This window comes from Tinamus guttatus, unplaced genomic scaffold, assembly GCF_059628265.1.
Source record: "Tinamus guttatus ecotype Peru unplaced genomic scaffold, ASM5962826v1 Tinamus_guttatus_pri_ptg000087l, whole genome shotgun sequence".
Classification (NCBI taxonomy): domain Eukaryota; kingdom Metazoa; phylum Chordata; class Aves; order Tinamiformes; family Tinamidae; genus Tinamus; species Tinamus guttatus.
In genome coordinates this window covers 1,044,976-1,062,675 of record NW_028288621.1, presented here as the reverse complement: position 1 = coordinate 1,062,675, position 17,700 = coordinate 1,044,976, and the positions used below count along the sequence as shown (strand labels likewise).

General features: G+C 63.8%; 3 protein-coding genes across 3 annotated transcripts in view; 1 reads left to right on the top strand and 2 right to left on the bottom strand.

The window, feature by feature from the left end:
• Window positions 1–3,143, bottom strand: part of LOC148595542 (protein maestro-like) — a 30,013-nt gene extending 26,870 nt beyond the window's left edge. The window contains exons 1-6 of the mRNA XM_088520369.1: window positions 3,096–3,143; window positions 2,703–2,885; window positions 2,376–2,528; window positions 2,061–2,183; window positions 1,780–1,882; window positions 1,579–1,652 (exon numbers count right to left, since the gene is read on the bottom strand). Of these exons, the coding sequence (XP_088376495.1) occupies window positions 1,579–1,652; window positions 1,780–1,882; window positions 2,061–2,183; window positions 2,376–2,528; window positions 2,703–2,885; window positions 3,096–3,143 (684 nt within the window). The remainder of the gene's footprint in view (window positions 1–1,578; window positions 1,653–1,779; window positions 1,883–2,060; window positions 2,184–2,375; window positions 2,529–2,702; window positions 2,886–3,095) is intronic.
• The window catches only part of LOC148595533 (adenylate cyclase type 10-like), a 253,341-nt gene that overhangs the window by 67,576 nt on the left and 168,065 nt on the right, over window positions 1–17,700 (top strand).
• LOC148595541 (maestro heat-like repeat-containing protein family member 2B) lies at window positions 3,282–16,001 on the bottom strand. The gene is given in 34 exon segments (XM_088520368.1): window positions 3,282–3,450; window positions 3,626–3,763; window positions 4,018–4,184; window positions 4,472–4,631; window positions 4,858–5,012; window positions 5,426–5,538; window positions 5,796–5,919; window positions 6,103–6,207; window positions 6,664–6,750; window positions 6,879–7,020; window positions 7,203–7,287; window positions 7,290–7,384; window positions 7,660–7,757; window positions 8,059–8,305; window positions 8,735–8,881; window positions 8,917–9,107; window positions 9,143–9,280; window positions 9,535–9,587; window positions 9,803–9,881; window positions 10,152–10,192; window positions 10,582–10,729; window positions 11,211–11,318; window positions 11,508–11,627; window positions 11,874–11,947; window positions 12,125–12,238; window positions 12,353–12,422; window positions 12,601–12,693; window positions 13,049–13,192; window positions 13,615–13,766; window positions 14,248–14,346; window positions 14,677–14,842; window positions 15,080–15,205; window positions 15,576–15,715; window positions 15,977–16,001. Coding segments are annotated over 34 exon segments (4,113 nt in total).

Genomic DNA, 17,700 nt, shown 5'->3' with positions numbered 1-17,700 from the left:
AATGGGGTAACATGTTCAGCCTCACCCCACCAAAACAAGTTTTTATTTTCTCTTGCAGCAGTGTGCAGGATGGCAGATGCAAATGCTGTATTCATTTTACTAACTCCACTCCTATTAGTTATTATTAGTTATTATTATTAGATATTAGTATCATCATGTTCTTCTCAACTTTCCAGCAGACAGGAGGATGCAAAAGAAGCGAGTGCCAAAGAGAAGCATGTCCAAAGCTCTGTGTGTGGGGGACAGCAGATGTGTGGCTCAGTTCCCAGCAGCCCTGTGACGGGGAAACTCTGCAGCCCCTCCACGCTGGGCTGGGCTGCTCTCGGCAGCGCTGTGTCCCGGGCACAGGAACAGGGCAGTGCGGCTGCAGGGCTCTTGCCAGGGCTCTGCCTGCTCTGCCTGTCGTCTGCAAGCAAGCGGGGCAAGGAAGAGGAAAGCTGCACTAGACTCTCTTACTTTTAAAAGACACATATTTTGCTGTGACAATGCCTGTTTCCCCAAAACACAAATGAGAAAGAGGAAACAGCTGAGCAGTTTCCTTTTGGAAGCGCTTCTGTGGCAGCCTCCCCTTCCCCAGCAGGGGACTTGTTGATGCAGGTTTAAAAGCAGCATTTGGAAGTGCCTGCTGGTGGCCTAGGGACTTTATTTCACCTTGTGAACTGCAGTGATGGGCCTACCTGTGGATGGGCCACTCTGACTGCTGTGTAATGGCACATGAGCAACAAGAGCTGGTGGCTGCTGGGCCTTCCAGCCCCACTGTGGGTTGTGGGAGCTTGTGGGCGCTGAGAGGGAAAGGGGCTGGAGGGAACTGCTGGCAGAGAATGTCCTTGGTGGGTGCTTTGGGGGAAGCTGGGGCAGGCTGGGTGGGTTTGTTCCCATTTCTGGCGACGATGGAGCCTCCTGGTGCCGCAGAGGGGCTGCACAGCTCTGCCCGCGCGCTGCTGGCACCAACAAACCGTGCGGCAGGGGGTTCTCCCTGGCACCTGCAGCTGTGCCAGGCCAGCAGTGCAGCAGAGCAGGGCTGCGGGGCAGCAGATCTGCTCATCCGCTGCCACGGGCTGCTGCCGGCGGAGAGCGGAGCTGGCTTTGCTTTGGGATCCTTCACTGGGGCCCGCAGGTTCTTCCCAGTGCTCCCAGTGACCCTGGTGCCCCAAAGCACCTGGCAGTGGCCCCCTAAGCTCAGTGCCTGCAAACCCCCTCCCTCCAGTCCCTCTGCTCTCCACTGTCCCCAGGCAGCTCCACGCAGGGCCCACATCCCCAGGGAGGCAGGGCCAGGGTGATTGCCGCACCGCACACAGCCCCACACGGACAGACAGTGCCTCTCCACAGGGACACAGCTTTATTTGCCTCCTGCTCTGTGCTGCTGGCCTCCCCCGGTGCAGAGCTCTGCAGCTACTACCTGTCGAGCACGGGGCTCCTCGGCGTGCTCCGGTCTAAGGTGAGCTGCAAAGACACCAACATTGAGGGGAGCAGCGTGGGCACAAGGCCCCTGATGCCCCATGGTGCCCGGCTGGGGTGTCTTCCCTGATGCACCCCTAGGGCCACGCATCCCCAAGCCCCCTGGCTTTTGGCACCCACGGAACCTCTGGGCGCCTCGCTAGCCAGGCCCCACTGCTGTAGCCACGTGGCTGGTGCTGTGTCCCAGAGCAGGCCTGGCATGGGGACATGGCCACCAGGGCACGGGCATGGCCACAGCCCCAACCTGCCCCAGAGCCCGACCTTGAACCCAACCCGGGGCCTCAGCCAGGAGCAGCGCCTCAGCCCCACGCTGCTGCTCACCCAGGACGTGGACGGCTGCCGCCTGCGGTGCCTGGTGGCTTCCCATGCAGCAGCTCCAAGATGCGCTCAGGAGCCGCTCGAACAGCACGGGGCCATCTTGGGCCTGCGACAACACACAGTGAGGGCAGCAGGAGCTCATCCCCGTCTCCAACCGTCCCCTTTGCTCCCCTCTGCCCAATCGCCTGACCACCCATGGCCAGTACGGGGGCGACCCCATGACGAGGGAGTCACGGGGTGGGCAGCGAGCACAGGGACACAGCCCCAGCACACAGCTCACTCACCAGGTGTCTGCAGACCTCGTCCTGCATCTCGTGCGCGCTCAGCCCAACGCTGATGTTCAGGCGCCTCTGCAGCCTCTTCGACCCCAGAAATGGGGCACACAGGTGCAGGGTCACCTTGCAGGCCTGCAAAAGAGCCCCGGGCCCTGTCATGGGGATGCTCTACACCTGCCTGGGCACTGAGGAAGGAACCTTGCCGGCAGGGCAGCATCACACAGGGCCCGTGGAGACTCCTGCAGCCCCATGCGGAAGGGAACGAGTGCCCCCATGGCTCAGCCAGCTCCACAGGGCTTTCTGTGGGGCGCCTGGGGCTCTTACATTGCACACAGCCGGGGACGGGTCGCGAAGGTGCAGCACCAGGCTGGGAAAGGCCTCCTCCACCTCCCTGCTGAAAAACGATCTCCTCCCCGACGCAGAGGAGGCCAGGGTGCCATAGAGGCCGAAGGCCGAGCGGCGCAGCTCCTCTTCCTCCTGTGACGAGAGAGACCGTCGGGCAGGCTGCTAGCACACACTGCTCGGCACCGCGCGGCGCTGCCCACAGGGCTAGCGACCGGCGACGGCTGCCCCCTGCCAACAGCAGCCCGCAGGGGACGGCAACCCGCGTGGGCTCCCGCCTGCCCACGGAGAGACAGTGGCTCCACTTACCGCCCCCCAGAGTGCCCGGCAGCTCCTGGCCACCTCTTCAAAGGCAGAGCCCATGGCCCTTGCCTCCAGCCGTCCCAGCACCTTCGTCAGAGCCAACAGGCTCTCCACAGCCACCTCGGGTCTGCCCACGTCCTCCAGGCCCCCCAGCAGCGCTCTCACCACTGTGGCCCAGTGCCTCCGCAGCTGCAGAACGACACACACATGAGTTCTTGCCTCTCAGCGCTGCTCCCCGCTGCGGCGCCAGTGGCAGCGCTTTCCAGAGCAAGCCCAGGGGAGAGCCCAGATGCCAGGGCATTGCCTCAGTGCAGCCCTGCACCTGCCTCGGCTCCTTGAGCACTTCCGTGCTCCTCCGCAGCTCGGCTTGTGCACAAAACCCACCAGAGGCTGCCTCACCTTTGTGGGTGTTCCTGTGGCCATGTTCCCCAGGCCCCTCATGGCCATTTGTCGCACGCTGCTGACAGGGTCGCGCGACCTCTCTGCCAGCACCTCCAGGAGGGGAGTCACGATTTTCCTCTCCCTGACCAGCTGGTCCTTCATGAGCTGCAATCGAGACACGTGAGCGCTAGCATGGAGCAGCCCTCACCTGGGTGAGACGCAGGAAGCCCTGCGAGCCCCCTCGCCCCGCGGCTGCCTCACCTCGGCACAGAACGCGGTGGCTGTGAGCCGCAGGTTCGCCGAGCGGGAACGCAGCCAGCGGAAGAGCCGCTGCACCAGGCGCTGCGGGACCTGCTCCGCGCGCAGCAGCACACTGCGCACAGAGCACAACAGCCTTGTAGCACGTGCTCACACAGCATGGCCCCCCGGCACTGCTCCCAGCTGCGCCCACCCCGGTGCAGACGCCGCTTGCACTGGAGCAGAGCTCGGGGTAGGCCCCAGCTCCCAGCAGCCCTTCCTCTAGCACGGCCCCCACCAGGGGCTCTCACCTCGCCAGGAGACACACGCCGGCCATGTGAGCCTGGGGCGCTGCCAAGGATGCCCACGCTCCCTGCTCCCGCAGCAGCCGCAGCCACCGGTGCTCCAGGCTCTTGGACAGCACCAGCTCCAGGGCCTCCACAAACAGGCTGCAGGGAGAAGCCAAAGAAAGCTCCAGGTGCAGCACTTTGTGGGAAGCTGCTCTTTAGCACAACCCCACGATGGATCCCAGCAGCAACACCCAGCTGAGTTGCAGAAACAGCCCAATGCCCAGTGCGCTGCCCTACAGAGCCCAGTCCCACCTACCACGGAGGCAGCCCAGCACCAGGGTAATAGGCAGGTGGCTCCTGCATAGCCATGGGCCACACATGCAGACTCTGCCCCTGCCCCTGCTGCTCCTCACCTGCCCGGTGGGTCACTCCTACTCAGCTCTCTGAGGGATGGGTCCATGTCCTCGCCGAGTGTTTCACTGAGCTGCTCCAGGAGGCTTGGAAGCAGCCAGGGAAGCAGGCGCTGAACCAGGGTGTCACTCCTCACTGCTGACACCACCTCACAGAGGGCGCGAGTGATCTACAGAGAAATTTAACCAAGAACCACCTGGTAAAACAAGGCCATTGCCCACGGACCACGTCCCCCTGACAGCCCAGGGGCTTTTACTCTCTCTAGTTCTCACTGCAGGGAGAGCCTTTCAGCCTGGCAGCCGCAAGCTGTCCCAGCATCCCACGCTGCTATCACACCAGCTCAGCACCCCACAACGCTCCACGAGCCCTCACAAAGGGCAGGAATCCCGCTGGCACTCAAGCACTGCTTGGAAAGCACGTGCAAAGCGGCACGGCCGCCGAGGCTGCTGGACGTACCATGCGAGGCTCCAGGGCAGCCTGGCTGCTGCCCAGCTCCCCAGTGCAGCGGTTGATCCCGTCGCTCTTTCCCGCTGCCCCCAACTTTTGTGTTAAGTGGACCAGGATTGGACAGCCCACGGCACTTCTCCCCAGGCTCCTCCACACCTCTGCTGTGTTGCTGCAAAGGAACACATGCCAGCACGTGAGCCGGCATCCCCGGCTACCCAAGGTACCCCAGGAGAAGCCATACACCCTCCTTGTGCCCACGGGCACTGTCCGGCAGGGACATTAGCTGCAGCGCTCAGCCTCGCGCGGGGCAAAAGCACTGGCTGCCGAGAGGGCCGCCCACGCAGGCGAGCCCCACGGCTGGCTCTGACGGCAGCGGGAAGGGCGGCTGCACAGACCTGTCCATGGGCAGCGGTGTCTGCAGGAGGCTGCCCAGCACCGGCTCTTGGTGAGAGCGGCACAGCTGGACCATGGCCCGCAGCACCACGCGCCGGGGAGTGCTCAGCTGGGTGCTCCGCAGGCATGTGCACAGGATGGACACCAGCTCGGGCACCTGAAAGGAGGTGGGCGAGAAAGAAAGACTCGGTGTGTCCTTTCCCCATTGTGCCTCGAGGCCAACACACTACTGCAGAGAACAGCCAAAGGCATCCTAAAAAATGCCTCCCTCACCTCCTCCTGGAATATGTTGCCAACACAATCCCCCAGGAAGGTCAGTGTCCACTGACCCGCAGCCTGCATGCACATGGGCCTGGAGCACAGCAGGCTCTCCGTGATGCTGCTCACGAAGCCTGTGGCCTGGCCTTGTGGGAAATATTTGCACACAAGCTGGGGAGAAATCAGAAACACAGGCGAGCGTGCCACAGGAGTTGCTCAGATGCAAAACATGTGTCCTGCAAGCAGCACTCCCACACACACGTGCACACAAACATATTATGGCCCCACTCGTGCTTTTTGAGGGCCAGGTACCTTGGCAATGTTGGTGGAGGTTGCCAGCAGAGACCCAGAGGTGACAGCGCTGAGCCTCTCGGACAGAGACGTGACCTGGGTCCATGGTGCCACGTCCATCTTTTCATCTGGAACTATCAGAAAGGGGAGTGACGTTGATGGGGAGCTATCAGAAAGGGCAGTGATGTTCATGGGGAGCCGACTCCCGGATCCCTGGGCACTGAGCAAGGACATGGGGGAGGCCTGCAAAGGCCACGCAAAGCCAGGGTCCCCCAAGGCAACACAGTGGCTTTGCAAGCTGGACAAGGTGCTACGGCACAGGGGAAGAGGGCCTGGTGCTGGGCTCCTTCCCGCAGGGAGCAGCAGGGGCAGCCCTGCCTATTCCTCTCACCAACTCTCTGGAGAAGGAGGCAGAGGCAGGTCGCTGCCCGCCGACGGGATGCGGCTGACTCTTCACATGTCAGAGGCCCCAGCAGTCCCACCAAGGAGCCAAACTCTTGGCAGGCACCGCCTCGCTGCGGGAGCAAGACACAGGCACGAATGTCACCGACATCGCCATGGACGCTGGCCCTCTCCCGACTGCAGCGCCCCGAGCACTGGCGGAGCCGGGCGGGAACAAGGGGCCACCCTGCAGCCCTGGGACACCCAGAACCCGCCGCCCGCCCACGCAGGGCTCCCGGCACAGGGTCCCCGCTCACCCTCTGCTCGTGCCTCTCTTCGCAGGTGCCCAGCACCTGCACACACACTTCCAGTGCTCCGTCCCGCTCACACAGGTGGGCCGAGGTGAGCCAGCGCCGCAGGACCTGCACAACAGCGTCTGCTTCACCACGGCCTGAATTTTGCCCTGCACCCCTCCGCAGGGACCCTGCTGCTTTTGTGGCCCTGCTTTCTCCGGGCACCGCGTGAGGAGCCCTTGCCGGGGCCACCTCCCCAGTCCAGGCTCTCGCCATGGACAGCCTTCATTTGTGTATCAGCCCTTGCTCACAGCCGCACAAGTGGGAGAAGCTCTGCTCATCTAGGGGACTGCAGGACACTGCAAGCTGCCTGCAAGAACGTTGCTGCAGACGGGAAAAGCATGGATGCAAACCTAGGGTGAGGGGGCCTGAAGCTAGGACCATTTCACTTCCCACTGATGTGCACGGATAGTACCGAGTTAGAGAAGAGCTCCCCTCCACGGACCAGGCCCGCAGGTGTGATTCCCGCAGCTCTGCCGTGTTCTGGCAGCAGCAACGCCTTCCCCGCTGCCCCAGGGCACTCACCTGCACCACGTCCCCCAAGCAGATGGGGACCGGCTCTGCCTGCTGGAGGGCTGCCATGAGCTGTCCCAGGGCTCGCAGGGATGGCGCCTGTCAGCAAAAAGCAGGGGAGAGGCCATGTACCCCACAAAGACGCCACAGCAGCCAGTGGGATTCCCATTGCCAGCGTGGGGTGCCTGGTGCTGGCTCCCTGCTCAGGGGTGACCCAGCAGGCCAGCACCTACCGCTGTGCGTGAAGCCGCCACCATCGTCTCCCCTCTCACATGCAGCTGTTCCGGGCAGGGAAGGCACAGGATGGCCTGGCAGCACTGAGCCAGGAGGCTGCACTTTTCCCTCCTGCTCAGACAGGGTTTCAGCTTGCTGAAAGGAGAGAAGGGCAGAGAACGTAGAGAGGGGGCTTACTAGCACTCCCCAGAGTGAGGCAGAGGACAACTGCCTTTGGCCCAATCCACAACCCAAACCCAGTGCCCGCAGCCCCAGCCAGACCAGCCAGCGGTGCTGGGACACACACTGACACCCACAGTGCCAGGAACAGACCCTACCTCAACTGCTCCATGGCCATGAGGGCCCGGGGCTGCACCGGGGACTCCCGCGGCTCCTCCTGAATCACCTCCTGCAAGGCACAGACAGACAGGCACAGGGTGGGCAGGGGTCAGGAGAGCGGGAGGGAGCTCCTGCCAGGCCGAGCCACGGGCTGAGCTGCCCGAGCCCACAGACACCAGCCCTGTCACCCCCTCATGACTCCCACAGAGGCTCTACAGGAAAACGCAGCAGCTCTGCAGTGCCGGGACGCACTCTGCTCCCCGGCTGCAGCCCCAGCGCCAGCCCCCACGTGCCCTGCCAGCTGGGGATGCAGCTCGTGGCCGTCAGGAGCTTGCATACCACCCTGCAAGAGCATCGCGCCCCTGCGCAAACCCACCCCATGGCCCAGCCCTTGGCTCCCCTGCACCGCGGCCCCGGCTCTGGGCACTCACCACCAGGGTCTGCAGCAGCTCCCACTTGCGGCAGAGCTCAAACCTGGGGCTGCCGCCTGCAGCCTGCAGGGCAAGGCTGATCTCCGTGATGCTCTGCACCAGGGAGAGCCTCAGCTGCGCGTCCTGATGCCAGGGGAGACAAAGAGGCTTTCAGCCAGGGCCCCAGGGTGGGAAAGGCAGTGGGGCTTTGGCTAATCTGCCTCCAAGCGCAGCACAGGGAGGACATGGTGCCCTCTGGGCGCCCTGCGGCACCCTGGGTACCTGCCCCCCAACACGGAAACGTCCCCTCCCTCTCCCTTGCTGGCAAGGAGCCTCCCATGGGAGGGGAAGCTGCTGCTCCAGGTGCTGCCTGGGAAGACCCCGTGCATCGCGGACACGGGCAGCAGGCTGAGCAGCGCTCGCCTGGCTGCAGCAGCAGAGATGCGTGACGGGAGGAGCAGGAGGGGCTGCAGCTGGCAGCACCCACACGCCTCTGCCCCACGCCGCGAGCTCCCACCTGGCAGCCCTCTCTGTAGAGCCCCAGCACGTTGCCCACGACGTCTCTCTCAACGTGGGCCAGCAGCTGCTCCCTGGGGGCACGCAGCGACATCCGCCCGTAGGTGACCATGAGCGTGGCGCGAGCAGCGCGTGTCCTCACCGTGTCGCCCTGCCGGGGGATCACCAGAGAAACACTGAGACGTCAGCCCGCTGCCCTCCTCTGCCCCGAGACTCAGTGCGCTCCTAAGGCAGGAGCTGCCCCTGCCCCAACAGCGGCACCTCCCAGCAGGAGCACCCTGGGCCCTTTACCTTCTGGGTTTTCAAAGTTGCCAGGAACTCCTTCACGCAGGCCAAGGCAAGCGAGAAGTGGCTCTCGGCGCAGCGCGACAGGACAGAAACAATTCCCTGCAAGGCAGCAGAAACAGGGAGTTGCTCCCAGCCCAGCACCCAGCCGTGACCAGCTCCAGCGGTCAGGCAGGACCCTTCCCCGGGGAAAGGGACACAAACGGGACACCAGCTGTGCTGGAGCAGGGTCACACAGAGCCCCTGCGCCCCAGGCACACGCAGGAGACACCCTGCCGCACAGCAGGGCAGTGCGAGGAACCCTCACCTGCGCCTCCCACAGCTCCAGGAAGTTGGCTGCTTGCAGGTGCTTCAGGGTCTGCTCTCGCACGTGGCGCAGACACCCGCAAGCTGCCAGGGCCGTGCCGAGAGCCTTGTACAGGAACCTCTGCAAGAGGAGAGGCCAGGCCCCAGCTGCAGGGACAGCCCTGCCCGGCGGGACAGGGCCAGGCCGCAGCGGTGCCACCGTGCCGAGAGCCGCCCAGGCGCCTGCGGCAGCAGCCCCAACTGCACGCGCTGGCCAGCCCGGCACAGCCACCAGCCCGGCACGGAGGGGAGAGCAAGCGCCTTCCTGGGCAGCGAGAGCAGCAGGGACAGGAGCCCGCCGGGCAGAGCAGCCCCGCCAGCCCGTGCGTGGGCCCCGGCCTCCCAGGGCTCTGCTGGTGCCACAGCCCTCAGGGCGCCCCAGCAGCGGCAGCGACACCGCGCAGGGAACAAACCTTCTCCCAGGACAGGCGGGGAGAGCTGCCCAGCTGCTGGCTCAGCTCCTGGATCAGGCCCACGATCCAGGCGTCGCTCGCGATGGCTTCCAGCGACGTTTGCAGGAACTAGGGCAGAGGGGGACATGAAGCAAACACCCCCTGCCCTTGCCTGGGCCCTTTTGCACATCTAATGGGCAGAGCTCCCTAACCAGCCCTCTAAAATCTGCCTCTGTCTCTCCCCCAACACGATGCTTGAGCCCGGGGAATTGGCAGGAGCTTGTGCTGCTCAGTGTCCAAAAAGGGAGCCCCCAGATTCCTCCCAACACTCTTCCACACCCCAGGCGCCCGATCCAGCTGTGGCCCCCACACACATGCTGTACCTTCAGCACAAGGCTCTCCCACTCGGCCACGTCCAGGGAGCTGGCGGTTGTTCCTGCAAAGCCCAAGGAGGCAGACCCTGTGCTCTCAGCGCCCTGAGCCCCCAGCAGAGCCCCAGGGTCTCCTTTGCAATCCAACAGCCCAAAGGCTCAGCCCAGGGGGCTGACGAGCATCCCTAAACCTGGCACCATTCCCCAGTGCCAAGCTGGGAGCTGACGGCATTTTGCTGCGTCCTCTGCCGCCAGTCTGCCCCTGGCAGCGACACTTTACCTGCCAGATGCTGCAGCAGCAGGGGGATCTCTGCAGCCCAGCTTGCCCCCAGCGCGCTGTGGATCATGCCGGGGAGCACCTGCAGAAGCTGCAGGGCCGCAGCGCCACGGCCACCGCCCGCATGCGGAGCCACCGCCGCCGTCACCTAGCAGAGCACGAGAGAGACGGGGGGCTCGCACCCACCTCGGAAGCCGCGGCTGCGCCGCAGGCAGCCAGGCAGGCAGGCAGGGAGCCCCAGGCGCCTCTCGCACACTCCTGCCTCCTCCCGAGGTGCCTGCACCAGCCTCGGCACCATCTCTCCCACCCTCTGCCCGGCCACGAAAGCTCCTTCCCCGCTCCTCGAACTCACCAGCAGGCGAGCCAGCAGCGCCTGGGGAGCCGGCAGAGCCGCTGTGGGCACAAAGGAAAGCAGCGTGAGATTCCCAGCCCCTCTGGGCCCTGCCCGTGCCGCCTCCAAGCTGCCACGCAGGGCTGCAGGGCACCCCGGCCACAGCGCCTGCACAGCGGCACTGCCGGGCTCCCGGCACTATGCACACAGGGACAAGGACAGCCCTGGTATGGCAGGAACCAGCCCCAGGGCCCCAGGAGAGCTGCGAGCAGCAGTGCCCAGCGCCTCCGCCGGGAAGGGCCGCATGGAAAGAGCCCTTGCGTCCGGCAGCGGACACTGCTCTGTCCTCCGCAGCCTCGCGCCTCCCGCAAGGGCCTGGCAGGGCTGCAGGGACACGCGCTGTCCCGCGCCACCAGCCCGGCACTGCTGCCCGGCACCTGCTGCTCCCCACCTTGCTCCTCAGGCTCCAGGGCCTCGGGCTCCCTGCGCTCAGTCTCCGGGTGCTTCTCGGCCAGGGCGCGCAGGCAGCGGCACAGTGGCACAAGCAAGCCCGTGTACTGCACTGGCACCACATAGTGCAGCAGCTTCGGCCACAGGAGCTGCGGGCAAGAACCAGGCCATTTGGCACGAGGGCATTCCTGCCTCTCCGTCCCAGTCCCTGCGTCATTTCCATGTCTCCAGCCCTGGCCTGGGCCCTTGGCCTCACTCCTTCACGAGCTCAGGAGCTCTGCTCCTGCTCTGCCCTCCTCCTCCCCCTCCTGCCCCTCTCCCTGCCGCGCTTCGCACCCCTTTCCCTCTCCCTCGCTCTGGCTGCCTGCTGAGAGCGGCTGGCACACCTCTGCCCCCGGGGCAGCTCCCTTCCCTGTGGCAAAGGGATGCGGGAGCCACTCGGCCTCGCCAGCCCCTCCCAAGATCTCTATGGGCTACGTGATGCAGCCAAGGCGCGTGCCCAGCGGTGCTCATGCACTGCAGCACGCACAAGATGAGCGAGTCTGGCCACACAGAGCTCACACCCAGCTCTCCCTGATTGCTTTCATGCCTAAGGTGGGCGTCCCGGTGCACATGGCGAGAACAACTCACTTGGGCTACCGCTCTGTTGGAGACATCCAGCGTGCTGACCATGTGCCAGCACAGGCGCCGAATGGCCCGTTCTTCATGTGCTTCCGCAGCACAAAGATTCCCTGTAGCCTGCAGGATAGGGTGGCAAATATTTGTCACTGCCCCTTCCCAGGCCCCACGGTGCCTGGCAATGGGGAGGACCCCCACCACGGCACCGGTACTGCCAGCCCGGCTGCGCTGGGCTCCGCTCCTTCAGGGAGACCCATGGCAGTGCGGCACAGCCATGAGGTGCAGCCACGGTGCTGCGCTCTGCCTTACCAGCCTGCCCGAGGCACGGCAGAACTCGCCGAAGAGATGCCCCACCACGTCCCACGATGAGCAGCCCAGGCCACTGGAGCGCAGCAGCTCCCCGATGAAGTGCAGGACGGCCATCCTCACCTGCAGGCAGGGCAGGCTGCTGTCACGAGCCGGCCCCAAGCCCCAGGGGAACTGCCTGCGCTGCGCTGCAGCCCCTCTGCCCAGGCCGGGACAAGGAGGCAACAACAGCAGCCCTTGCTCTGCTGCTGCTGCTGCCGCCAGCCTCCTGCCCCAGAGCCTGCCTCCGCCTATGGCAAAGGCCTGGCCAGGCTCTGCCTTGGAACAGCCCTGCTCTGCCCCACAATGGCCCTGTCCAGACCAGCTCACCTGGCACGTGGGGTCGTGGCACATGGACTCGGCGAGTTTGACAAACAGGGCCAGGTTCTCCCGCACGGCAGGCACTGCAAGAGACACGGAGAGGCGGTGCTGAAACCAAGTCCCCATTTCCGCAGGGATTTCACACAGCTCCCTGGCTTCCCACACACAAACAGGGCAGAAAAAGGGTGCCAGCCTGTGCCTCAAAGGAAGCAGCACATTCCCAGGGGGATGCTGATCTTTTTGCTGCCTGGCCTACTGACCATCAGAGCGGACCAGAGCTTGCAGCACTCCCACAGCTGCTACACGATCGGCCTTGCTCCCGTTCCTCAGTTTGAAATAAAGGAAGACGATTGTCTCCTCGGGGCAGATTTGGGCTGTGGGGAAGAAAGAAATCCTGGTGGTCAGGAGAGCCCAGCGTCTTCCCACGTGTGCAGCTTTGCGAGAGCTGCGGTGATGCTGCAATGCGGCCCTGGCTCTCCTCTCCTTACCCTGCAGCACCATGCAGCGGCACAGCTCTGCCCTGTGCTCGGGCCGGGGTGGATCAATCTCGTCACAGAGCTGTGGGAACAAAGTGTTTTTCAGAGCAGGCAGAGAGGGGGACAGAAAGGAAACCTGTCGCGGGCATCTCTGGGCGCGGAGCCGCGCGCCAAGCGCAGCGCCCTGGGCACACGCAGGGCTGGGCAGCAGCCGAGGCTGCCCAGGAGCCCCAGGCCAGGGAGGCGCCGCCAGACCTTACCTGCTCGTGCACAGCAGCCCTGACGGCCTGCAGGTGGGCCCGTGGCCCGCGGCTCTGAATGCCAGCCACAGCTGCCAGGAAACGGCCCAGGCTCTGCAAGGGAGCGCGGCAGGGAGAGGGCAGCAGTTACCGCGAGCCCCCAGGAAGGCAGAAACAGGCATCGCTGGGAAAACCACGGCCTGAACGCACTCACAGAGCTCTTCACACACCCGCGCCCTGGGAGGCACCGCAGGGTCCCCTGCGGAGCCACGTGCCCCAGCCACTCAACGTGCCCTCCCAGCCCTTCTGCCCTGCTGCTTTCTGCCAGCAGGAGCCCGGGAAGCCGCAGGGCCCCGTTCCCTCTTCCCATCTCCAAGGGACTCAGCTCCTGCTGGCGCCCTGCAACCCCCCGACACCTCATTGCTCCCCCGCAGGCCCCGGCCGCGCCGTGCCCCGCACAGTGCCTCACCATGGTCACACCAAGGGGCTCTCGGACCTCTCGGTATTGGTGCAGCAGCCAGAGCAGCTGCTCCCAGGCGCGCTGGCGGTACTGCTCCGCGTGCAGCAGGACGGCCATCATGGCACCCACTGCCCTGAGCACGGCCTGCTTGGCCTGCCGAGGGAAAGCAAGACGCCGCCACATGCAGGGATGAGGCTCTCTCCAGCACCCGCCTCCCCACGAGACACCCAGCCTGCACTTCCCGCACAGGGCTCTCCTTTTCCTCTCAGTCCCGGCAAGAAGGCCTCGCTCGCCAGCACAGGGAGCATTTCCTCCCACCACCCCCAGCTGCCCTGCTAGAAGGCCCCAGCATTCGCCTCTTGCCTGCCCCAAGTGCTTGGCCCAGGGCTGCTGCACGGATGTCCCCTCCTGCCTGTCAGCACCACTCACGTCAGCGCTCCCTGAAGGCTCCCGGCTCGGGATGCTTTCCAACCAGCCTGCTCCCTCCAAGCCCTCACCCGGCCCCGTGCACAGCCCCGCTGGCCCCTGCGGACGTCCCCGTGGCTGCCCATGGCTGCGAGGGCAGCAAGGCTCACCTCTTCATCCTTGCACCGCTGCCAGTGTCTGCCCACGTAGCAGAAGAGCGGGTAAACCGGGGCGCAGAGCTGGGTGGCCTCCAGGCGAGGGAAGACCTGTTTGTCCCACTCATGCAGGTACCCGGCTATCCCGCTGCACCACTGCTCCAGAACTGCAGCACAGGAAGGGAAACAGGATCGCCTCAAAACCTCTGACCAGCACCACACATTGCAGTGGCCCCCAGGCCTCCTTCCACCCACTATGGCCTTGCAAGGGTGGCACGGAGATCTGGCTTCAGAGACACCCTGTGCCATGGCACGAGACGGCCGGATGGAAACGCTGCCTTGCTTCTCCCTTCTTCCACCCCCGCACACCTTCTCCTCCCCAAGGCTTAGCTCCCCTCCAACACTGCCCGCTGCAGCCCCAGCCTCTTCCTGCCCCCAGCGTTTGCCCCTCAGCGCAAGCTTCACAGTTTTGGCCCTTTTTTCCTGGGCTCTGCCTTTAAGCCCACAAACAGCAAAGCAGGCTGTGCTCAATGAAAGGGAAGGGAAGGGAACAGGGGAGCCCAGGCTGGGCAGAGCTTGGCCAAAGGCAGCTGAACCGGGAGGCACACGTGGAGCCGCTGGTGGCAGCACTGCAGCACCGACACTCACGGTCACAGACGAGACGCAGCGTGCGGCCGCTCCCCGCCGCGCTCAGCACGTGCTGCAGGGCCGACAGCGTGCTCCCCGCAAAGGGCACGCACTGCAGGGCTGCAGAGAGAGCAGCGTGTGGGCAGCCCGGCCACCCAGAGCCGCGGCGGCCAACGGGCTCCATCTCCTGGCACCGCTGCCAGGACAGCACTGGGCCAGGGGGAGAGCCCGCTGCAGGGAGGCTCCTGCCAGGCCACTTGTGTGCCAACCACCTTCCTCGAGGGGCACGGGGAGTGGGGAAGCCCTAAACTGGGGAGGACAGCGTGGGGCACAGCCTGGTGTGTTGGCTCTTTGCTGGTTTCCCTCTGGTGCAGCCCCAGGTCTTTGGGGCAGGGCTAGGAGTCCGTTCTCCTGCTTGGCACCTGCTGGCACCCAGCTGGGGGGCCCTACCATAGCGGGCAGCCACGTTGCGCAGCGTGATGAGGACGAACTCCTCCGACATCTCCTGCAGGGTTTGCAGGTGGCCCTGCAGTGCCGACACCACATCTCGCAGATGGCTGCGGGCCAGCACCACCAGGACGTCGCTAGCGGCCGTCCTCACAGCAAGCGGTGCACCCTGGAAGAAGCATTTTGCATGTGGCAGGAGCGGGACTGACCCTCTGCCAGGGCTCGGCCTCCAGGCAGGACACACAGGCGCTAGTGGGGCTCCCGCTATGCCTTGCGCACACACAGCCCCACAGCTCCTCTTTGCACATTCCCTGGCCCCACACCAGAACGCGTCGTGAAGCTCCTGCATGGGACGGCCGGGACAGGGGCCAGCACCTGAGGTCACCCTCAGAGAGAACGAGCTCACCTGCGCCGCTCGCAGGTCCTTCAATGCCACCGCTATCGCTCTGTCCACAACAGAGCTCTGCAGGTGGCTCTCCTCGCCCCATAAGACGCCCTCCAGCTCGCGGTAGGTCTCCTCCGCTCTGCCATCCTGGGGGCACAGGGACACAGCAGCCATGGGACATGCTGGCCCACACACAGCAGCTCGGCCACGCCGATGCCAGGGAGCAGCTGCTGGCACTGCTCAGCACAGCCGTCGGCAGCGGGCGAGAAGCCCTGCTCTGTGACCTCCTCGTGCGAACCCAAATCCTAATGTGGACACCCAAGCCCAGAGATGCTGCCACCTCCTGCCATCAAGGAGGGCGCGAGGGATTCTCCACACAGCATCCACGTTTTGGAACGAGGTGCAGCCCGAGGGGAAAGGCAGCATTGCAGGAGATCAGTCTGCGGCACCCAGGGAAGTCAGGGTGCTGCAGGGAGCCCTCAAACCCCACAGAGCCCATCAAGACACCCCTGCTCACCTTGGCGTCTTGCAGGCGGTCCAACAGCGAGGTCACGATGGCGGCAAAGGTAGTAATGGCCACAGGAACAGAGCCGGCCACACTCCCGCCATCCTCACCGCGTGCAGGTCTCGACCGGGCACCTGCACAAGTGAAGCAACCTGGAAGGAAAGCAGCACCGGCTTTATGTCACTCCAGCAGCCGTAGAGACAGAGCCCAGCTCAGGGCAAGAGCCTGCACAGCTGGAGCACGGGGCGACAGGAGAGGCCGCTGGCGCCAGCCCTGCTCAGGCTGGGGAAGAGGAGACTGCAGCAGCTCGGGGCCGGCCCCAGGGGCTCAGGCACGCTCTGCCCAAGCCTGGAATGTGGGCGCTGGCAGGTTCTGTCGCCCCCATGAGACACTGAGCGCAGGGACGCCCCCACCTCGGAGCGCTCGCAGCACCCCCATCGCGGCACGACTCCCTCTGCGGATGCACTGCTCCAGCAGCACCTCCTCCCACGGGAATCACAAGCCACTGACGCAGCAGCAGTGCCGGGAGGGACAGGTCACCCGCGGGGGCCACTGTGACCTGTGGGGACCGCTGTGACGCCTCACAGAGGGCTGCTGGCAACGTGGGCATGGGTAGGGATGGAGTGACAGACACTGGGGCCTCCTGTTCCCTAAACATGGCACTGCCCCAGGCTCCAGCACTCACAGTTGCTCCTTGGCCCCCAGCCCTTCTGAGTGGTGACTGTCACTTGCCATTGCACAGGGGTAATCGCTCTAGCAGAAAGAACCCAGGAGCTGCTCAGGCCTCTGCTCACACAAGTCCAGGTCATTCGGCTGCCTCGGAAGCCTTGCTAGCACCCAGAACCTGATGGCATCAGGTCACAAGCTGCCAAGCCAGTGACTGCCAATTGCATGCAAAGCCTGGCAGGCAGAAGGAAAAGCAGGGCTGCACAACACGCAGCATCTCACCTCAGGGACTCAGAGGGGAAAAGACTTGCTGTGGGACCTGTCATAGCAAGAAGGAAGGGGAAAAAGACTGCAGTGTCTTTGACAAGGAGGAATTTGTGTTTGCAGCATTGCTTTTCCCTTGGTTTGCCAGGCTTTGCATGCAATTGCCAGACATGTTCTGCCAATTGACGGGGCAGGAGGCAACGGACAGAACCAGGCATCAATGGAAAGAATGGTCTTATTTCACTGTTAATATTAAGACAATACAGAAATGAAATGGTACATTTAACAAAACATTAACCTTGCTACGCACTTGGTTTTAGCAACAGACAAAATAAGCAAGGTAATGACCTACCCATTACTGTATGAGAAAGAGAATAGTGTGATATGAGGCTGTGATGAGGAGGCCGCTGTCCAGGGGTCAGCCAGGTAGATGCCCAGGAAGAGCAAGAAGTGCAAGAGCTGCAGCTCCCGCGTGACTGTGAATGGCAGGAGGAGGAACTCATTCAGGGAGCTGTTTTTGGACATTTGCTGTCCCCAGCATGGGGGACTGACCAAGGAAGAAAAAGATAAGAGACAAGTTAGGATCACACTTTTAAAAGGGAAAAAAAAAAAATATTTCCTGTGTTATTTAAAATCGCACATTGCTTCTCTCTTTATTGGTAGAGTCTTTGCGTGGTTCCCTTTACCAAAAGAGTCAGGGTGGTAGGGACCTCCAAGGATCAGCTATTCCACACACACACACACGCACACCATACAAGCGTAGTCCCCTAGAGCAGGTTGCACACGATTGTGCGCACACCCATTTGCACACAGTTAACAAGCTTTTTTCCTTACGCAAATGAACTTCCTGTGTTTTATTTTGTGCCCACTGCCCCGTGTGCTGTGGTTGGACACCAGTGAAGAACAGTCTGTCCCCATCCTCTTGACACCTGCCCTTGGCTAAGGAGGCCCAATTCTCCCAGCCTTTCCTTGTAAGAAAGATGCTCCAGGACTCTCCACTGGTCTCCCTGCAGCAGTGCAGTGTCTTTCTTGTCCTGGGGAGGTCTCAGAACTGGGCACACTGCTCCAGAAGTTGCCTCCCCCGGGCTGTGTAGGGCCACACTGATGGCTGCCGCATCACTGATGGCCCATACTTACCTTGTTGTCCTGCAGGACTCCCAGACCCTTCTCTGCAGAGCTTCTCTCCAGCAGCAGGTCAACTCCCAGG